At 46.1% G+C, this 18,520-nt stretch overlaps 1 protein-coding gene across 3 annotated transcripts in view; it reads left to right on the plus strand.

Annotated features, from left to right (window-relative positions):
* TRAPPC13 (trafficking protein particle complex subunit 13) overlaps nt 1-18,520 on the plus strand; it is a 321,232-nt gene that overhangs the window by 56,994 nt on the left and 245,718 nt on the right. Inside the window, exon 2 of one of the 3 annotated variants that reach the window (XM_069222813.1) lies at nt 501-588. The exons of the other annotated variants lie outside the window; for them this stretch is intronic. Coding sequence (XP_069078914.1) covers nt 588 — 1 coding nt within the window. The 5' untranslated portion in view covers nt 501-587. The remainder of the gene's footprint in view (nt 1-500; nt 589-18,520) is intronic. 3 annotated transcript variants of the gene reach the window in all.

An 18,520-nucleotide genomic window follows, 5' to 3' on the forward strand; every position in this document is an offset into this window, starting at 1 on the left:
TGATTATATGTTTCCTCTTGGACATGGACAACAAACATTGGCCAACACTTGTTTTGCGTCTTTTTATTTTATTTTATTAATTTCATCCTGTACAAAGCAATATATCCCTGCGTTGTAGTGGAACAGTTCTATAGAGTTACATTATCTTGGCAGAGGAACATGGCAGCAGGGCTCCTTACATAATATGGAAGTTAAAATACATTATCAGGTTTACAAAGACTACATTTTGAACTCCCATGCGTTGATCAGGTGTATTACCTTGTGAGTCTGAGGCTCATCACATACCGGAGACAAACTCACCTTGGCCATCTGCCTCCATTCAACCTTCCCAGTGTTTTGTCGAGCCTCCAGTGCTCCATGTAGTTGTGGCATATAACACTGTACATATAAAATTAACTCTACATTTCCCATTTTAATATCTTGACTACACACATTGTTTGCACTCAGGATACAATTGAAACAGTTTTGCATCCTTTAACATTAGTCTATTTCTTCTTCAGGGACTTGAAAGTACTTATAACAATAAGGAAGAGCCCAGGTTTATCATCTCCTTCACTTCAGTGCTGGATAAAGGAACTGCAAATATAAGTAAGAATCCTGTTTTTAAAGATCAAAAGCTTAGCTTGGGGGTAGCAGTATGATCGCTCAGATGTCTATCTCATCATCAGCACCATATCGACCTTGGCACTTAAAAGTTTAACTCTCTCTTATAAAGGCATGAAAACCTAAGTTTTTTTTTTTTTTTTTTTTTTTTATATATATTTTTTTTTTGGTGTGGCATCCCCACATTGATGAATCCATAGACTAATGTTTAAGGTCATGAAACGTGTTGGACAAGTTTGTTGCCCTTGTTCAAGAAGAAACTTAAAATCAATAAATACCCTTGATTAATCAGACATTAGTCTTGAATGTCATCTAGAAATACCTGTGAGCAAATACAGCTTATGTCTTCATAACCATATTTTATTTGCTGCACTAGACCTGATGACCTCAGCAACTACCAGCCTTTTACTTACCTACCATAGTTTGTCAAGTTCATTGAAAAATTTGACTATGCTGAACTCCAAGATCACATCTGTGCTAATTATCTCGTGCGTAACTACCAGTCGGACTTCAGATCGCTACACTACACATCGTAGGTGATGCCCTTTTGACCACAATGAAGATGACCCATTCCTTCCTAAATGGCTGGACTTCTCAGCAGCCTTGGACACTGACCACCCTACGCTCATACCCACTCTGGACCCTCAAATACGATTCACTGGCAGTGCTCATCACTGGGTTTGCACAAACCTTTCCAATGGATGCCAGTTTGTGTACATGGGCACCATAACACCTGTGGAGTCCCCCAGGGATCTATAACGTCACCTGTCATCCTTAAACTTTTACATTGAGCTGATATCACAGATAGCAGCATAAACATTCACGAATATGCAGGTAATACACAACTCTCCTTTAATGTGTCCTTTGCTTCAAACACCAAAATCCTCAGTGACTGCTTGTACATCATCCAAACCTGGGTTCCCAGTACTTTTCTGTAGCTCAACCCAACCAAGACAGAATTCCTGTTATTTGCCAAGAACAAGAAACTACAACTCTGTATCAGTTAAATAAACCTTGACTGCTTTGAATCCCGACTTTCATTGAATCCTCACCCTGGACACCAACATCACTCTCAAGGATCACATTGCCAAGAAAAAGACAGCCTGGTACCAGCTCTCACCCCTCCTCCCCACAACCACCCCAAAAAGGTGGACTATTTCTTCCAGAAAGCGACTTAAGAACTGTGTTGAAGCCCTCATTTTCTTTCATCTGGGTGGTGGTATTGCCTTACTCCATGGCTTTCGAGACCCTATACTGGCATCCCTTAAGGGCATCCTAAACACCGGCGCAACTCACATCACCCTAATCCTTATGGCACTCCAATAACACCCCTTTCTGGCTGCACCAGCTTCAAAACTTGCTGCATCGTTTACACAGCCATCCCGACGATCAACCATGTTTTGCTTGCAGCCAAGCTCACCATCTCTGGGTGGTCTCAGCACACCTATAGGCAGGAAACCATCAGACTGAAGATTAAGAAGTGTAAAAAAAAAAGAAAAAAGTCAGCAGTCCTTTTGCACCTTTTTAATCTGGAATAACATCCTTGTATCCATCAGGACAGTCCCAATGCTGCTCCAATATAGAAAATAGTTGAAGACTCACCTGCTATTCCTTTACTTTGACCATGTGCAGTGCTCTGTTGTCTTTTGGCAAGATTGCGCTGTAGAAATACCAAATACAGCGATGCGTATATGCATACAGTGCTTCAACAAGAATCAATTCAGTGATCGGGAATTTTAAGTTTTAGTCCCCACGATATGGAACTGATCCATCTCCTTTCTACTTGAACTTCTCCCTTTTCGAAAACTTGTTAAAACCTGGCTGTTCTCAAACAACTATTGTTAATTCAGGACTAGGTGACTCAAAGCTTTATTCTTCAACTTTCTTTAGCAAAAAGAAACAGTTTCGCACATATGTGCCTTTTACAATAGTGACAATTATTAGATGTTTAACCTCTTTCAAAGATGCTGAGTGCCTTCCAGAAATGTCTACACACAAGGATCAGCTTCTTGGCAAAAAACAGTTGCAGCTAAAAACAGATCTATCCTATGCCAGGCTACAAAGGCCACAGTCATGTTTCCATTGTGGTGGAACTCCGATGAATTTTTAGTCCATTAAATTCATTTGAGGAATGCTGATAACTACAGCCCTCTTATTTCAGTCTTTTTAGAGTAAGTTGAAAATTAGTGCACATTCAGTTCAAATAAGTCAAAAAAAAATCTAGTAGAGGGTGCCTTCTGCCCAACTAGTAGATAAGACCAATGACAGTAATAATTAAACAGCTGTACAATGCAGAGCGGAAGAATGGAACACTGGTTTCCAAAGACTGTTTCTGATGGATACAACTACCTGTGGATTCCTCACCTAATGAATACTCCCATGGCGCCAGCATTCGACGGAAATCTTCTTACTAGTCTCTGCACGTCGACGAGGACGTCACTCTAGCCCACGCGACGCCGTCTGACGTCATACAGGCAATAAGAGGTCCTCGCCGACGTGCCGATGACAGTTCCCTTTTTTCCGTGCATTCGAAACGGTTATCTTCGAGGGAGCTACTGTTACCTTCGGGGTTACAGTGTATTGTCTGCTGCGTAGTCTTCTCTGCGGTAATAATGTCTCAGAGGAAGTCGGGTTTCAAGCCCTGTCGAGAGTGTGGGGGCAAGATGTCAGTTACAGATCCTCACTCCGACTGTCTATGGTGTTTGAGCTCCGACCACGACGTCTCGACTTGCGATTCATGTCAACACATGAATCCGAAGGCCCTCAAAGAGCGTGAGGCCAAGTTATTCATGGCAAAGTCAAAGAAGAAGGAGAAACATCTTAAGAAGTCTTCTTCGCCAAGGTCTCACCGGCGTCATCGAGACTCCCGGCGCCGTAGAGACTCACGACGTCATTCCAGCAAGGAGTCTCGTTCGAGATCACCTTCGGCTCGGCGTCGGAGGACTTGGGAGGTCAGCCCCACGGTCACGCCGCATCCATCGACGCCGTTGCCCTCTCCGGCGTCACCGACTTCGCCCGGTCAGGCGTTGGTGATTGAGGTGGTGCAGCCTCTTGTGTTTTCTCCGGCGTCGCAGACGTCGAGGCCGGCGTCGGGGTCGCCCTCGATCCAGGCACCCCAGTATCCGGCTTTTCCCACTCCTGGAGCCGATAGTACCGCGTTTCTTAATGCGATGTATACCATCTTTCAGCAGATGGCTCCAGGAGCTGCTCCGGCTGGTCCTTCGGGGCCCTTGGCCTTTTCGTTGGGTGATCCTGCGCCTCTTCGGCCGGCACCCTTTATGCCCTTTCTCCCTTTTGGGAATGTGGGCTCGGCGCCGGTGGCCGCTCCGGTGGCTTCGGATGTTTCGGCCCCGGAGGTTGCCCTTCCGTCGAAGTTTTGCCCTGTGACGCCGGTTGGTCCATCGGCTCCAAGACCTCGTCCTCCGGCTCCTACCTCGGCGCCGAAGCTGCCTGTGGCGCTGGACGCGCGTCAGATGCTTCTGGAGATCGGCGCCGTTCTTCGACGTCGGCGGAGGCCATGTCGACTCCGCGTATCGAGGAGAGACTTCATTCGAGGAGGCGTGCTCTCCGTCTTTTAGAAGAACAGGAGTACCAGCGAGTCTTAGAGGAGGGAGAGATTGAGGACTCTGGAGACGGACTACATGGTCTGGATACAGCGAGTGGGCTGGACACTTCCCCTGAGTGGGACCTTTCATCTCCAGGGGAATATACGGAGGAGGCTGCTTCCTTTCATGCTGTGGTGAGGAAGGCAGCGAGCTTTTTGGACCTGCCTTTGCCGGTGGCAGAGGCGAAGCAGAATTTGCTGACAGAGGTATTGCATCCGGCCTCTGCTGCAGCTGAGCCTCTCTTGCCATTTAATGAGGCTTTGCTGGATCCGGTGTTGGAGGTGTGGAAGAAGCCGGTGTCTTCCTCGGCCGTTCATAGGGCTGTGGCCAGGAGGTATCGAGCTGCACCATCTGACCCTGGCTTTCTCTCTAGACACCCTACGCCGGAGAGCTTGGTGGTGCAAGCCTCCTGTTCCTCAAAGTCAGCGCCTGGTTCCTTCCCGACGGTGCCTGGAGACAGAGACTCCAAGAAACTGGATGCGCAGTCCAAGAAAATATTTTCGTCATGCAGTTTGGCGTTGAAGGCCACCAACGCAACGTGCATTCTGGGGAGGTACATCCATGCTCTGATGGATGATATTTCGTCTTCATTTACGGAGCTCCCCCAGGGTCTCTTGGATGTGGTCTCGGACGCCCAGGCTGCCGCGACCCAGATTATCCAGTCTGGGCTGGACACGACCGACTCGGTGGCCAGGGCGATGGGCACGGCTGTGGTGGCAAGAAGACAGGCCTGGCTCCGAAACTCAAGGTTTTCTGCGGATGTGCAGTCGACCCTGCTGGACCTCCCGTTTGATGGGGACAGACTGTTTGGAGCCAAGGCAGATTCGGCCTTGGAACGATTTAAGGAGAGCAGAGCCACAGCCAAATCGTTAGGACTGCAAGCTCCTTCTTCCTCTGCCTCTTCTAGATTTTTCAGGAGGTTTCGGGGATTTGGGCGTGGCTCTTCTTCCTCTTCCTTTCGGGGGAGGTTCCAGCAACCCGCCTCTTCCCTCCCCTATAGGTCATTTAGAGGGAGGGGGAGGGGTGGGGCCCGTACCAGAGGAGCCTCTCAACAGCACTCTGCCTCTTCCTCGTCCTCTGGAGGGGTGCAGCAGGGGAAGCAGCCTTAGGCTTCCACCGTTTCCCACTCACTCCTCTCCTGTAGGGGGAAGATTACAGCATTTTCTCCACAAGTGGAAGTCTATCACAACGGACACTTGGGTTCTCGGCATTGTGGGGAAAGGCTACGCCCTTCCCTTTCGGGAGTTCCCGCCCCTCATCCCGCCCCGCCCATCTTATTGTTCAGAAGAACACCTCCTGTTGCTAGAACAGGAGGTTCAAGTCCTCCTTTCAAAGGGCGCGGTAGAGTTGGTCCCAGAGCAGGAAAAGGGTCGAGGTTGTTACTCAAGATACTTCCTGATTCCCAAAAAGGATGGTCAGTTGAGACCAATCCTGGATCTGAGGATCTTGAATTGGTTCCTCAAACAGGAAAAGTTCAAGATGCTGACCCTAGCACAGGTGCTTTTGGCGTTGAACAAGGAAGATTGGATGGTGTCTGTCGACTTGCAGGATGCTTACTTTCATATCCCGATACTCAAGTCGCACAGGAAGTATCTCCGGTTTGTGGTAGGGTCGCAGCACTATCAGTTTGCGGTCCTCCCGTTTGGTCTTACTTCAGCACCTCGAGTCTTCACAAAGGTGATGTCAGTGGTTGCGGCGGAGCTCAGAAGGAAGGGGATAGCAGTATTCCCTTACTTGGACGACTGGTTGATCAAAGCCAAGTCCCCGGAGCTTGTGTCGCATCATCTGCAGTCAACAACCCAGTTGTTGTTCGACCTGGGCTTTTCGGTGAACGTGCCCAAATCTCACCTGGAGCCCTCTCAGCGCCTCCTGTACATAGGGGCAGTACTGGATACAACATTGGGTCGAGCCTTTCCTCCGCCTCAGCGGATTCAAGATATTCAGGAATTGGTTCCAATGTTTCGAAATGGAGCGGTAGTTCCAGTCCTCAAGGTCCTTCGTCTGCTCGGTCTGTTCGCCTCCTGCATTCTGTTGGTCACGCATGCTCGCTGGCACATGAGGGCTCTTCAGTGGTGCCTCCGAAGGCAGTGGTCTCAACACAAGGGAGATTTAGAAGGTACTGTCAAGATCTCCAGAGATGCTGCTGTGGAATTGAAGTGGTGGATTGCGGGCAACAATCTTTCACAGGGAAAGCCGTTCGCGCAGTCGCCACCAGTGGCCACGGTCATAACGGATGCTTCCACCCTAGGATGGGGAGCTCATCTGGGGGATCTGGAGATCAAAGGGCTTTGGTCTCCAGAGGAACAGGTGTTTCATATCAATCTGTTGGAGTTACGGGCTGTACGTCTGGCTCTCAAGGCCTTCCTCCCATCCCTTCGTGGTCAGTCGGTACAGGTCCTGACGGACAATACTACCACGATGTGGTACATAAACAAACAGGGAGGAGTAGGGTCGTACCTTCTCTGCAGAGAAGCTCTTCGGCTATGGTCCTGGGCAAAGGACCATCAGATTTGCTTGGTGGCAAATCATCTGGCCGGGGTCTTGAATGTACGTGCGGACAGTCTCAGTCGCCAATTCTCGGCAGACCACGAGTGGCGTCTCCATCCAGATCAGGTCTGTCTAATCTTCCAGATATGGGGGTTTCCTCGGATAGATCTGTTTGCCACTCTAGAGAACGCGCATTGCCCGTTATTCTGCAGCCTCCAGTATCCGATGCAGGGAGCGTTGGGGGACGCGTTTCAGATAACCTGGTGCGACCAGTTGCTTTACGCGTTTCCCCCCATACCCTTGATTCCTCGAGTGTTGAGGAAAATTCGCCAAGACCGGGCCCAAGTCATCTTAATAGCTCCGGATTGGCCAAGGAGGGTATGGTACTCCGACCTTCTCCAACTCTCACTGTGCCCTCCGCTCCGTCTCCCTCTCAGGGCAGACCTCCTCTCGCAGTCACAGGGGCAGGTTTTACACCCCAACCTCCAGAGTCTGCACCTACATGCTTGGAGATTGAACGGGGCAACCTGAGTTCCTTCTCTCTCCCGCCTGATGTAGTGGATGTTATCTTAGCGGCCAGGCGACACTCCACTAAATCTATCTACGCTAATAGGTGGTCTAAATTTGTTATGTGGTGTGGAGAGAGACAGATTGATCCTTTACATGCTCATCTGTCACATGTTTTGTCTTTTGCACTGTCTCTAGCGCAGAAAGGTTGTGCAGTGGCTACCATTAAGGGTTATTTGTCGGCCTTGTCAGCCTTCATTTGTCTTCCAGACCAACCATCGTTATTTAAATCCCCTATTGTTCTCAGATTCTTGAAAGGTCTTCTGAATCAATATCCTCCAAAACCATTCGTTATGCCTCAATGGGATTTGTCCTTGGTCCTGACTTTCCTTATGGGGTCCCCTTTTGAGCCTATGCATTCTTGTCCCTTAAGGTATTTGGTTATTAAAACCGTATTCCTGGTAGCTATAACATCTGCAAGGAGAGTGAGTGAGTTGCAGGCCTTATCGGTTAAACCCCCTTATATAACGTTTTATGGGGATAAGGTGGTGTTGAGGACCAAGGCTGCTTTCCTTCCGAAGGTTGTTTCACCCTTCCATTTGGCTCAGACAATCACTTTGTCCACGTTTTATCCTCCGCCTCATCCTTCAAAGGAGGAAGAAAGACTACATCGCCTGGACCCAAAAAGGGCGTTGAGCTTCTATATCGACAGAATGAAGGATATCAGGCTGGAGGATCAGCTGTTTGTCGGATACGTGGGCAAGAGGAGAGGAAAGGCAGTCCACAAGAGAACACTCTCCAGGTGGGTTGTTCTTTGCATTAAAATCTGTTACTCTTTGGCAAAGAAGGATCCGCCTGAGGGCATTAGAGCTCACTCCACCAGAGCTAAGTCGGCCTCTTCGGCCTTGGCCAGGGGTGTTCCTGTGGTCGACATCTGCAAGGCCGCAACTTGGTCGTCCCTTCACACTTTTGTGAAACATTACTGTTTGGACTCTGAGGTCAGAAGGGACGGTCATTTTGCACGGTCAGTGCTGCAGGATTTCTTGGTTTGACCATTTAGGCACCCACCGCCGGGCGTGGTACTGCTTTGGGACTCTATTCATTAGGTGAGGAATCCACAGGTAGTTGTATCCATCAGAAGAACGAGTTACTTACCTTCGGTAACGATTTTTCTGGTGGATACATTAGCTACCTGTGGATTCCTCACGGTCCCACCCGCCTCCCCGTTGCCTTTTTGGTCTCTCCAAGCAATCCTTGAGTGTGCTCCTTTTGGTCTTCAAAGTTGCAATACATTTTGCATATATGATATTTGTATATATGTGTATATTTATATATAAATCTATATATATTGTGTATATACATGATTCGTATGTATAAATATATTTATTTGTTTTTAAAAAAAAAAAAGGTTATATTAAATCTACAGCTATTTTATTGCAATGTTGTGTGATTTACAATATTAAGAGATGTTGCTTTGCTCTTTCATTACATTGGGTTATTATTATTCTCATGCACGTAAAAAATGTTGGTACTGTCATCGGCACGTCGGCGAGGACCTCTTATTGCCTGTATGACGTCAGACGGCGTCGCGTGGGCTAGAGTGACGTCCTCGTCGACGTGCAGAGACTAGTAAGAAGATTTCCGTCGAATGCTGGCGCCATGGGAGTATTCATTAGGTGAGGAATCCACAGGTAGCTAATGTATCCACCAGAAAAATCGTTACCGAAGGTAAGTAACTCGTTCTTCTGTGCCACCATTATCATTTTCCTATATAGAGACATTTGCTCCTTATAGCACTTTCTTTGCAAAAGGCCATACAAATTTAGTCTCTTTCCTTCAAGAGTTTTAGTCTTGAGTTTTCGTTTGGCTTTTAATTCTACGGTGAACAAATTGGGGCTCAAATAGCTGCTTAAAAAAAGTGTTTTCTTTAGAATTTTGGTTGTCTGCTGCGTTCTAAATCTAGAAAGCGATGGCATACAGATCCATGCATAGGAGTGCGCGAGCCAAGGGGAGCTTGTGAACCGTTTGAGAGATCTTAAGTTTATACAAGATGGTCAAGAGAATGATGGGCCACCTATATAGCGAGGAAGGTGAAGCATCTGAGATGAGGTTGGATGGAATAGAGACAAACTGAAGTTTATTTTCTGCATCATGAGTACGGCAATACAGGCAAAGCAGTCCCAAATGATGAAGATGACTGAATAAATTTGGTAAAGTGGTAATGTCTACCCACAGTTTGAAGTTGCCAATGTTTACTAAGACATAACAAGTAATGTAGAATCTAGATATATATAGTCATATTGAAAAGAATTGTTTAGGAGTAATTGCTATGGCCGTATTTCTTAAGCGGTGCAGATAGTATTGTAATTTAAATGAATGGACTCGACAGAGCCAAGTCAGACCCTTCAGTAATCCAGCATCCCATATTGAAAACTAAATTCATGTTGGAATCGGTAATATAATAAACCATCTTGCTCCAGTAGTGAGTTGTCTACTACACCAGCACACTGACCCGGTGCAAAACTTAACCTTCATTGCTGTTTTCTTTCTTCAGATGTGTTTCCTGAGAAAAGAGTGAGAAGGGTGGGACATGGATCACAAAAACTGGCAGAAATGTAACCCCTGATTTCTTACTGGCATAAGCTAGGCATACTAATATTGACAACTGAATACTGCAAGGACTCCTGCTCAGTTTTGTGTGCTGTTTTACAGGCAGCAGGACATAATTTCAGTGGTAGAGTACTTAGACCCACCTTCTCACCTTCTTTGCACTTATCAGCTTTGTGTGCGTGCCCTATATATTACCCTTGCACTTAAATCTCCTCAGAGTAGTGAGATTTATAAGATGCCTAATTAGAAGAAAAGGTCTGTGTGCAGAACTCCATTGTGCCCCAAAGATGAAGCCCTTTACATATGTGCTAGTGTTCTTGTGTCTTGAGTTTGAAAAGTGGGGGTTGACATGTAATTACTACTGTGTCAGTGTCCTGTAAGATAATGAAGTGGCAGCAGTATTTTATGGCCCCAGGTTTAGTTTGAGTCCTTCCTCTATGCCCCCCTCAATTGCGCAGTGTTATTAGCACTAGTACATGGGTTATCAACAGGAAGATGGGCAGCTAGTAGAACTCGGCACTTGTCCTAATGATGAGTGGTTGCAGAATGTGATGTCTTGTGGCTTTTCATGGCGAGCACCCAAACTCAAACCTATTTAGCTAGAAAACAAAGATCAGGAATGCTATGAAATTAAATAACAAGAAATAAACTAAATGTCCCAGAAAGTAAAGTATACGAAGACTGAAAATTATTTTGCTGAAATATGTATTCCATGCTCGTGAAATTTCTGTGTTAGGTACAAATGTTTAGTTAAAGAATGCACTATTTACTGCAGTTGGGTCACACTACAAAATCTAGTGACATTAAAAGAGTGGATAGACACATGGTCTTGCTCTGACCTGAATGACTTACCAATAAAGAAACATGACATAACCAAATAGAAAAAAATCAGGGCTTCCCCGATGTTTTAGAACCATGATCCAATTTTTATAATGAAAACTTTGCAACCCACCTAACTTTAATGGACATGAGGCAGAGGTGATTTTTTTAAATATATTTTTAATAGTAACTGTATATATCATGGCATTCAATATTGCACTGTTGCCAAGATATTGATCTGCCCTCAAAAGTGGTAGATGGTGAACTTAAATTGAGTCTTGAGCTCGACACATTTCAGATTGTTTTTGGCTTGTGGCATCTGTTAGGTAAAATCAGAAGACTTCTGAAAACTCTTGGTGTTGATCCCAGTGATTTTAGCAAATTTGGAAAACCTTCTGTAGGATAGTATGGGTGTAGGGCCTCATATCAATGTTTGTGTTAAAATGAGGCCTGGTGGTGCATTTTGGCAAAGAATGAATATTGAATATATATATATATATATATATATATATATATATATATATATATATATATATATATATATTCAATTGCATGTGTAGCTGCAGATACACATGCTATGCATATCTCTTCCGACATCTGGTGTTGGGGTCGGAGTGTTACAAGTTGTTTTTCTTCAAAGAAGTCTTTTCGGAGTCACAGGATTGAGTGGTGACTCCTCTCGGTTACAGTGTGCATGGGCATCAACTCCATTGTTAGATTGTTTTCTTGCCGCTGTCAGGTTCGGACACGTTTTGTCTCGCTCCGAGATTTCGAATCAGAAACCTTAGAAAAATAATGTAATTGTTTCAATCACGTTTCTTCTAGCCTCGAACCGATAGTACCGTTGGAATATATATTTTGCCCGACTCGAGACTGTTCGGGCCTACCGTGTGGACGACTGATGGATCAGACTCCATTTCGATTTTGCTCTTGGTGCCATGCAAAGTTTCCCTATACAGACCAACACCTGGTTTGTAATTTGTGTCTTTCTCTGGACCACGGAGAAGAGGATTGTGAGGTCTTTCGATCATTTCAATCAGAGAAGACCCTGAGTGATCAGAGAGCCAGAAGGTTAGAGATGGCGTTGGAAAGTACAGAACATCTCTAGGTCATGGAAGAAGAACAGGCGCAGACAGCAGTCTCCATCTGAGACACCGACTCCGAGCAAGAATCGGAAGAAGATTGGCCTATCACTGCTGGCCAGCACGTGAGTGCGTCTGCCACTACGCCCATATACAAAAAATGACCGAAGGCCTTGGATACACCACTGCCAGAAGGCCATGGTTCAGCTCGAAAAAAGACTGGTCGACCGACCCTGTTCAGCACCGAATAAGGCTACTCTCTCCACTTCGTCAAGTAAATCGGTTAAGAGCTCTGCCTGGGACTCCAGTAAGCGTCCACACTCCTCGGAGTCGAAGCTTCGACACCCTGCTTCGGAGCCGAAACAGACTCCGTTTTCAGGACTGAAAAAGATCCAAACTTTGGAACCCAAGAAAGCTTCCTATACAGAGCAACAAGGATATTTGAGCCGCCTCAAACAAAGTTCAAAGTCAATGCAGGAATCTTACAGACCTTCTGATGAGGACACTGAGATTCAGCCTATACTGGAGGTTATGGATGAGAGACAATCCAGAATCCACATACACAAAGAGACTGGCAGAATTTTTACTCCTTTGAAAACTAAAAGCTGGCTTTTCAGGAAGAATTAGACACTTTTCAACCACCAACAAAAACGTACAAGCAAAAGGAGAAACCAGTACCTGCCCCAACTTCTCCACCTCATCACAGCTTTCTTTTTCTCCTCCACACACTAGTCCACCACCGTTGCCTTCACCAACACGATCACAGTACTCACAGGGGGATACAGTGGATCCTTGGGGTTTATATGACCTGGATCCTATTCCAGATAATGATCCTGACTTATACCCCTCCAAGCTTTCTCCACCAGAGGACACTACTGCATACATGCAGGTTGTTTCCAGGGCAGCTGCTTATCATGGTGTGCTTATGCATACTGAGCCACTAGAGGAGGATTTATTGTTCAATACCCTGTCCTCCACTCACTCTAGATATCGCTGCCTTGCCATGTTGACTAGAATGGTCAAACATGCAGACCACATTTTTAGTGAGCCTGTCAAAGCGAGATTAATTACTCCGCGTATTGACAAAAAGAACAAACCTATCCTACAGACCCAGACTACATCACACACATCAAGTTCCTCCAGATTCAGTGGTAGTGAGTGCAGCTTGAAAGAGGGCTAATAGCCAATCCTCAGGGGATGCTCGTCCACCTGATTAGGAGAGCAGGAAATTTTATGCTGCTGGCAAGAGAGTGGCCACACAAGCGGCGAACCAATGGCAAATTGCTAATTCGCAAGCACTTCTCGCCAGATACAATAGAGCCCACTGGGATGAGATGCAAGAACTCCTACAGCACCTCCCAAAGGAACATCATAAGAGGGCACAGCAAATTGTAGAAGAGGGACAGGCCATAAGCAACAATCAGATAAGGTCTGCCCTCTATGCTGCGAGTACAGCAGCCAGAAGTGTTAACACAGCCATTACTATAAGAAGGCATGCATGGCTATGCTCTTCTGGTTTTAAACCAGAAATTTAACAGGCTGTACTCAACATTCCTTTTGACAAGAAACACTTATTTGGGCTTGAGGTCGATACAACCATAGTAAAGCTGAGGAAAGACTCAGATACTGCCAAAGCAATGGGAGAATTATACACGTCACCCTATAGAGGATCCTTTTGCAGGCCACAATTTAGGTAAGGATTTAAACCACAATCCTCTGAAGCTTCTACCTCCCAGGCAAAACAGGGACAACAGCAGCAACAATATCAAAGAGGGGGATTTAGAAGGTCTTACAGAGGGCAATATTCTAGAAACAGAGGCAAGTTCCAAGCCTCAAAACAAGCCACTACACTGTCCAAACAGTGACTTATTTCCCACCCCTCCACCCCACACATCTCCTGTGGTGGGGGGGGGGGAGACTACAGCAGTTCCACTCTCATTGGCAAAATATCACCACAGACAATTGGGTGTTATCAATTATTGGCAATGGCTATTGCGTAGAATTGATCTTCACCCCTCCAAACATTCCACTACGTTACCACAAAGTGTCCCCAGAACACAATGTTCTATTACAACAGGAGGTACAATCACTACTGCTAAAACAAGCAATAGATTTGGTCCCACATTCTCAACAAGGAACAGGAGTATACTCACTATACTTCCTCATTCCCCAAAAAGATGGCACTCTAAGGCGTATCCTAGACCTCAGGCCTCTCAATCTATACATCCTGTCAGAACACTTTCACATGGTTACTCTGCAGGACGTCATTCCACTACTACAGAAACAAGATTACATGACTGCTTTAGACCTCAAAGATGCATATTTCCATATACCAATCCATCCAGCTCACAGAAAATACCTCAGGTTTGTCATAGCAGGAAAACATTATCAGTTCAAAGTTCTGCCATTCGACATAACCGCCCCAAGAGTGTTCACAAAATGTCTAGCAGTAGTAGCAGCCTACTTAAGAAGGAAACACATTCACGTCTTTCCATATCAAGACAATTGGCTAATAAAATCAAACAATTTTACACAATGTCAACAACACACTCAGTACGTAATGGAAACCCTACATACACTAGAGTTCACTCTAAATTACCACAAATCTCACCTTCAACTAGCACAAGTACAACCTTACCTAGCTGCTATTCTAAATACTCCAAAAAGCTCTAGCATATCCAAATACACAAAGGATACAGGCTTTCCGAAAAATCACCCCACACATACAGCCAAATCAACAATACACTGTAAGATTTATCATGAAGATTCTAGGACTGATGGCATCTTGCATAGTGATAGTACCACATGCAAGACTTAACATCAGGCCTTTACAACAATGCCTTTCACAGCAATGGTCTCAGGCACAAGGTCAGTTGCAAGATGTAGTATTGATGGACCGCCAAACGCACACGTCCTTTCAATGGTAAAACCTCAGCAATTTAATGAAGGGGTGATCATTTCAAGACCCTGTGCCTCAGACCACAATAACAATAGACGCATCAATGATAGGTTGGGGAGCTCATCTATACAACCTCAACATTCAAGGGGAATGGGATTCCAAACAGAAATAATTTCAAATAAACCATTTAGAATTATTAGCTGTGTTCCTTGCCCTAAAAGCATTTCAACCCCTTCTCAAACACAAGACTGTTTTGATAAAAACAGACAATATGACCATGTATTACCTGAAAAAGCATAGCGGGACACATTCATCCCAACTGTCCCTTCTAGCCCAGACAATATGGAAATGGGCAATTCACAATCGTATTCATCTGTTAGCAGAATAAATTCCAGGAATACACATTCAGCTGGCGGATCTCCGAAGCAGGAACCACCAACAGACACATGAATGGGAGATTCACTTTCAGGTACTTCAAAAGTACTTTAAAAAATGGGGAACACCAGAAATAGACTTATTCGCAACAAGCGAAAACGCAAAATGCCAAAACTTCGTATCCAGACACCCACATCCCCTATCCAAGGGCAATGCTCTATGGATTAATTGGTCAGAGATATTTGCTTACGTTTTTCCCCCTCTCCCACTCCTCCCCTTTTTGGTCAGCAAACTACATCAGACATTTTTTACCATGATACTCATAGCCCCAACATGGGCAGGTCAACATTGGTACACCACACTCCTAGATCTGTCAGTAGTAACACATTCCAAACTACCAAACAGACCCGAATTACTAACAAAACAAAGGTCAAGTCAGGCACCCAAACTCCAGTGTTCTCAATTTAGCGATTTGGCTCCTGAAGTCATAGAATTTGAATACCTAAAACTTCCATTAGAATGTGTAGGAAGTTGGCTCTGTATATACTGTCTCAAAGTAAGAGATAGTGTGCACAGAGTCTAAGGGTTCCCCTTAGAGGTAAGATGGAGGCAAAATTAGATAATTCTAATGCTCTATTTTGTGGTAGTGTAGTCGAGCAGTAGGCTTATCAGAAGGTAGTGTTAAGCATTTGTTTTACACATACAGACAATAAATGGGGAACACTCCCTCAAAGACTTAACTCCAGGCCAATAGTTGTTATATAGAAAAACATATTTTCTTAATTTATTTTTAGAACCACAAGTTCAAGATTTGAACTAAATACATAAAATGCAAGGTACTCCACACAGGTAAGTTAGGAACTTTGAATTAGAGCAATAACATGTACAGTTTTTGTTAAAATGGCAATAAGCTATTTTAAAAGTAGACAGTGCAAAAATCAACTGTTCCTTGGGGGAGGTAAGTAAAGGTTAGATTAGGAGGTAAGTAAAACACTTACAAGTCTCAGTTCCTGGGCATAGCCAGCCTACCGTTGGGGGTTCAAGGCAGCCCCAAAGTTACCACACCAGCAGCTCAGGGCCGGTCAGGTGCAGAGGTCAAAGAGGTGCCCAAAACACATAGGTGCCTATGGAGAACAGGGGTGCTCCGGTTCCAGTCTGCCAGCAGGTAAGTACCCGCGTCCTCCGGGGGAAGACCAGGGGTGTTTTGTAGAGCACTGTGGGGGACACAAGTAGGCACACAAAACACACCCTCAGCGTCACAGGGGTGGCCGGGTGCAGTGTGCAAAGCAGGCATCGGGTTTTGTATTGGTTTCAGTGGAGGGACCCGGGGGTCACTCTAGCGGTGCAGGCAGGGCACAGGGGGGCTTCTCGGGTCAGCCACAACCTGGGCTAGGCAGAGGATATCTTGGTGGGTCACTCCTGCACTGTAGTTCGGTTCCTGCTGGTCATGGGGGCTGCGGGTGCAGTGCTTGGTCCAGGCGTTGGATCCCTTGTTACAGGCAGTCGCGGTCAGGGGGAGCATCTGGATTCTCTCTGCAGGCGTCGCTGTGGGGGTCCAGAGGGATAGTCTCGGGCTGCTCACGGGGTCGCAGTCGCCAGGAAGTCCTCCCTGTGGTGTTGGTTCTCTGGATCTCGAGCCGGGGGCGTCTGGTGCAAAGTGTGAAGTCGCACGCTTCAGGCGGGAAGAGTGAGGTCTTTGAAGTTGTAGAAAAGTTGCAAGTTTGTTGCTGGTTGTTGAACAGAGCCGCTGCTCAGGGGAGTTTCTTGGTCCTTGGATTCAGGGCAGTCCTCCGAGGCTTCAGAGGTCGCTGGTCCCTGTTGGATGCGTCGCTGGCTGCAGGTTTTCGAGTCAGGCCGGTAGGGCTGGGGCCAAAGCAGTTGTCATCTTCAGTCGTCTCTGCAGGCTTGTAGGTCAGCAGTCCTTCTTTTATGTTCAGATTGCAGGAATCTGATTTCCTGGGTTCAGGGTCACCCCTAAATACTCAATTTAGGGGGTGTTTAGGTATGGGGGGCAGTAGCCAATGGCTACTGTCCTTGAGGGTGGCTACACCCTCTTTGTGCCTCCTCCCTGAGGGGAGGAGGGCACATCCCTATTTCTATTGGGGGGATCCTCCAAAAGCAAGATGGAGGATTTCTAAAGGCAGGGGTCACCTCAGCTCAGGGCACCTTAGGGGCTGCCCTGACTGGTGGGTCACTCCTTGTTTTTCTCATTATCTCCCCTGGACTTGACACCAAAAGTGGGGGCTGTGTCCAGGGGGCGGGCATCTCCACTAGCTGGAGTGCCCTGGGGCATTGTAACATGAAGCCTGAGCCTTTGAGGCTCACTGCTAGATGTTACAGTTCCTGCAGGGGGGAGGGTGTGAAGCTCCTCCACCAAGGGCAGGCTTTGTTTCTGGCTTCAGAGGGCACAAAGGCCCTCACCCCAGGGGGTCAGAAACTCGTCTCTCAGCAGCAGGCTGGCACAGACCAGTCAGTCCTGCTCTGAAGGATTGGGTAAAATACAGGGGGCATCTCTAAGATGCCCTCTGTGTGCATTTGTTAATCAATCCAACACTGGCATCAGTGTGGGTTTATTATTCTGAGAAGTTTGATACCAAACTTCCCAGTAGTCGGTGTAGCCATTATGGAACTGTGGAGTTTGTTTTGACAAACTCCCAGACCATATACTTAATATGGCCACACTGTACTTAAAATGTTTAAGAATAGACTTAGACACAGTAGGGGCATATTGCTCATGCAGCTATGCCCTCACCTGTGGTATAGTGCACTCTGCCTTAGCGCTGTAAGGCCTGCTAGAGGGGTGCCTTACCTATGCCACAGGCAGTATTTTGTGGGCATGGCATCCTGGGGGGAATGCCATATCGACTTTGCCTTTTTCTCCCCACAACACACACAATCTACAATGGCAGTGTGCATGTGTTAGGTGAGGGGTCCCTAAGGGTGGCACAACACATGCTGCAGCCCTTAGGGACCTTCCCTGGTCACAGGGCCCTTGGTACCACTGGTACCTCTTACAAGGGACTTACCTGTGTGCCAGGGCTGTGCCAATTGTGGGAACAAATGTACATTTTTTGTGAAAGAACACTGCTGCTAGCAGGGTCCCAGCACACTTCTCAGTCAAGTCAGCATCAATATTAGGCAAAAAGTGGGGGGGGGTTAACTGCAACAGGGAGCCATTTTCCTACAGAATATATGGAAGTGCTTAAGCAGGCACGTAAACCTACTACTAGATAATGTTATGCTAACAAATGGAAAATATTTGTTTACTACTGTCCATCTAAAAACACTGATCCACTTACAGCATCAATACAAAATATTGTATGCTGCCTACTTCATTTGCAAAAATCAAATTTAGCTTTCTCGTCCATTAAAATTCATCTTACTGCAATATCAGCATACTTGCAGACTATTCAACACACTTCTCTATTCAGGGTTCCAGTTATAATAGCTTTCATGGAAGAATTAAAACACATCCTCTTCCTACTTGGAATCTAAATATTGTACTTACCAGACTCGTGGACCCACCTTTTGAA

The sequence above is a fragment of the Pleurodeles waltl genome, chromosome 1_1, assembly GCF_031143425.1.
Source record: "Pleurodeles waltl isolate 20211129_DDA chromosome 1_1, aPleWal1.hap1.20221129, whole genome shotgun sequence".
Lineage (NCBI taxonomy): Eukaryota > Metazoa > Chordata > Amphibia > Caudata > Salamandridae > Pleurodeles > Pleurodeles waltl.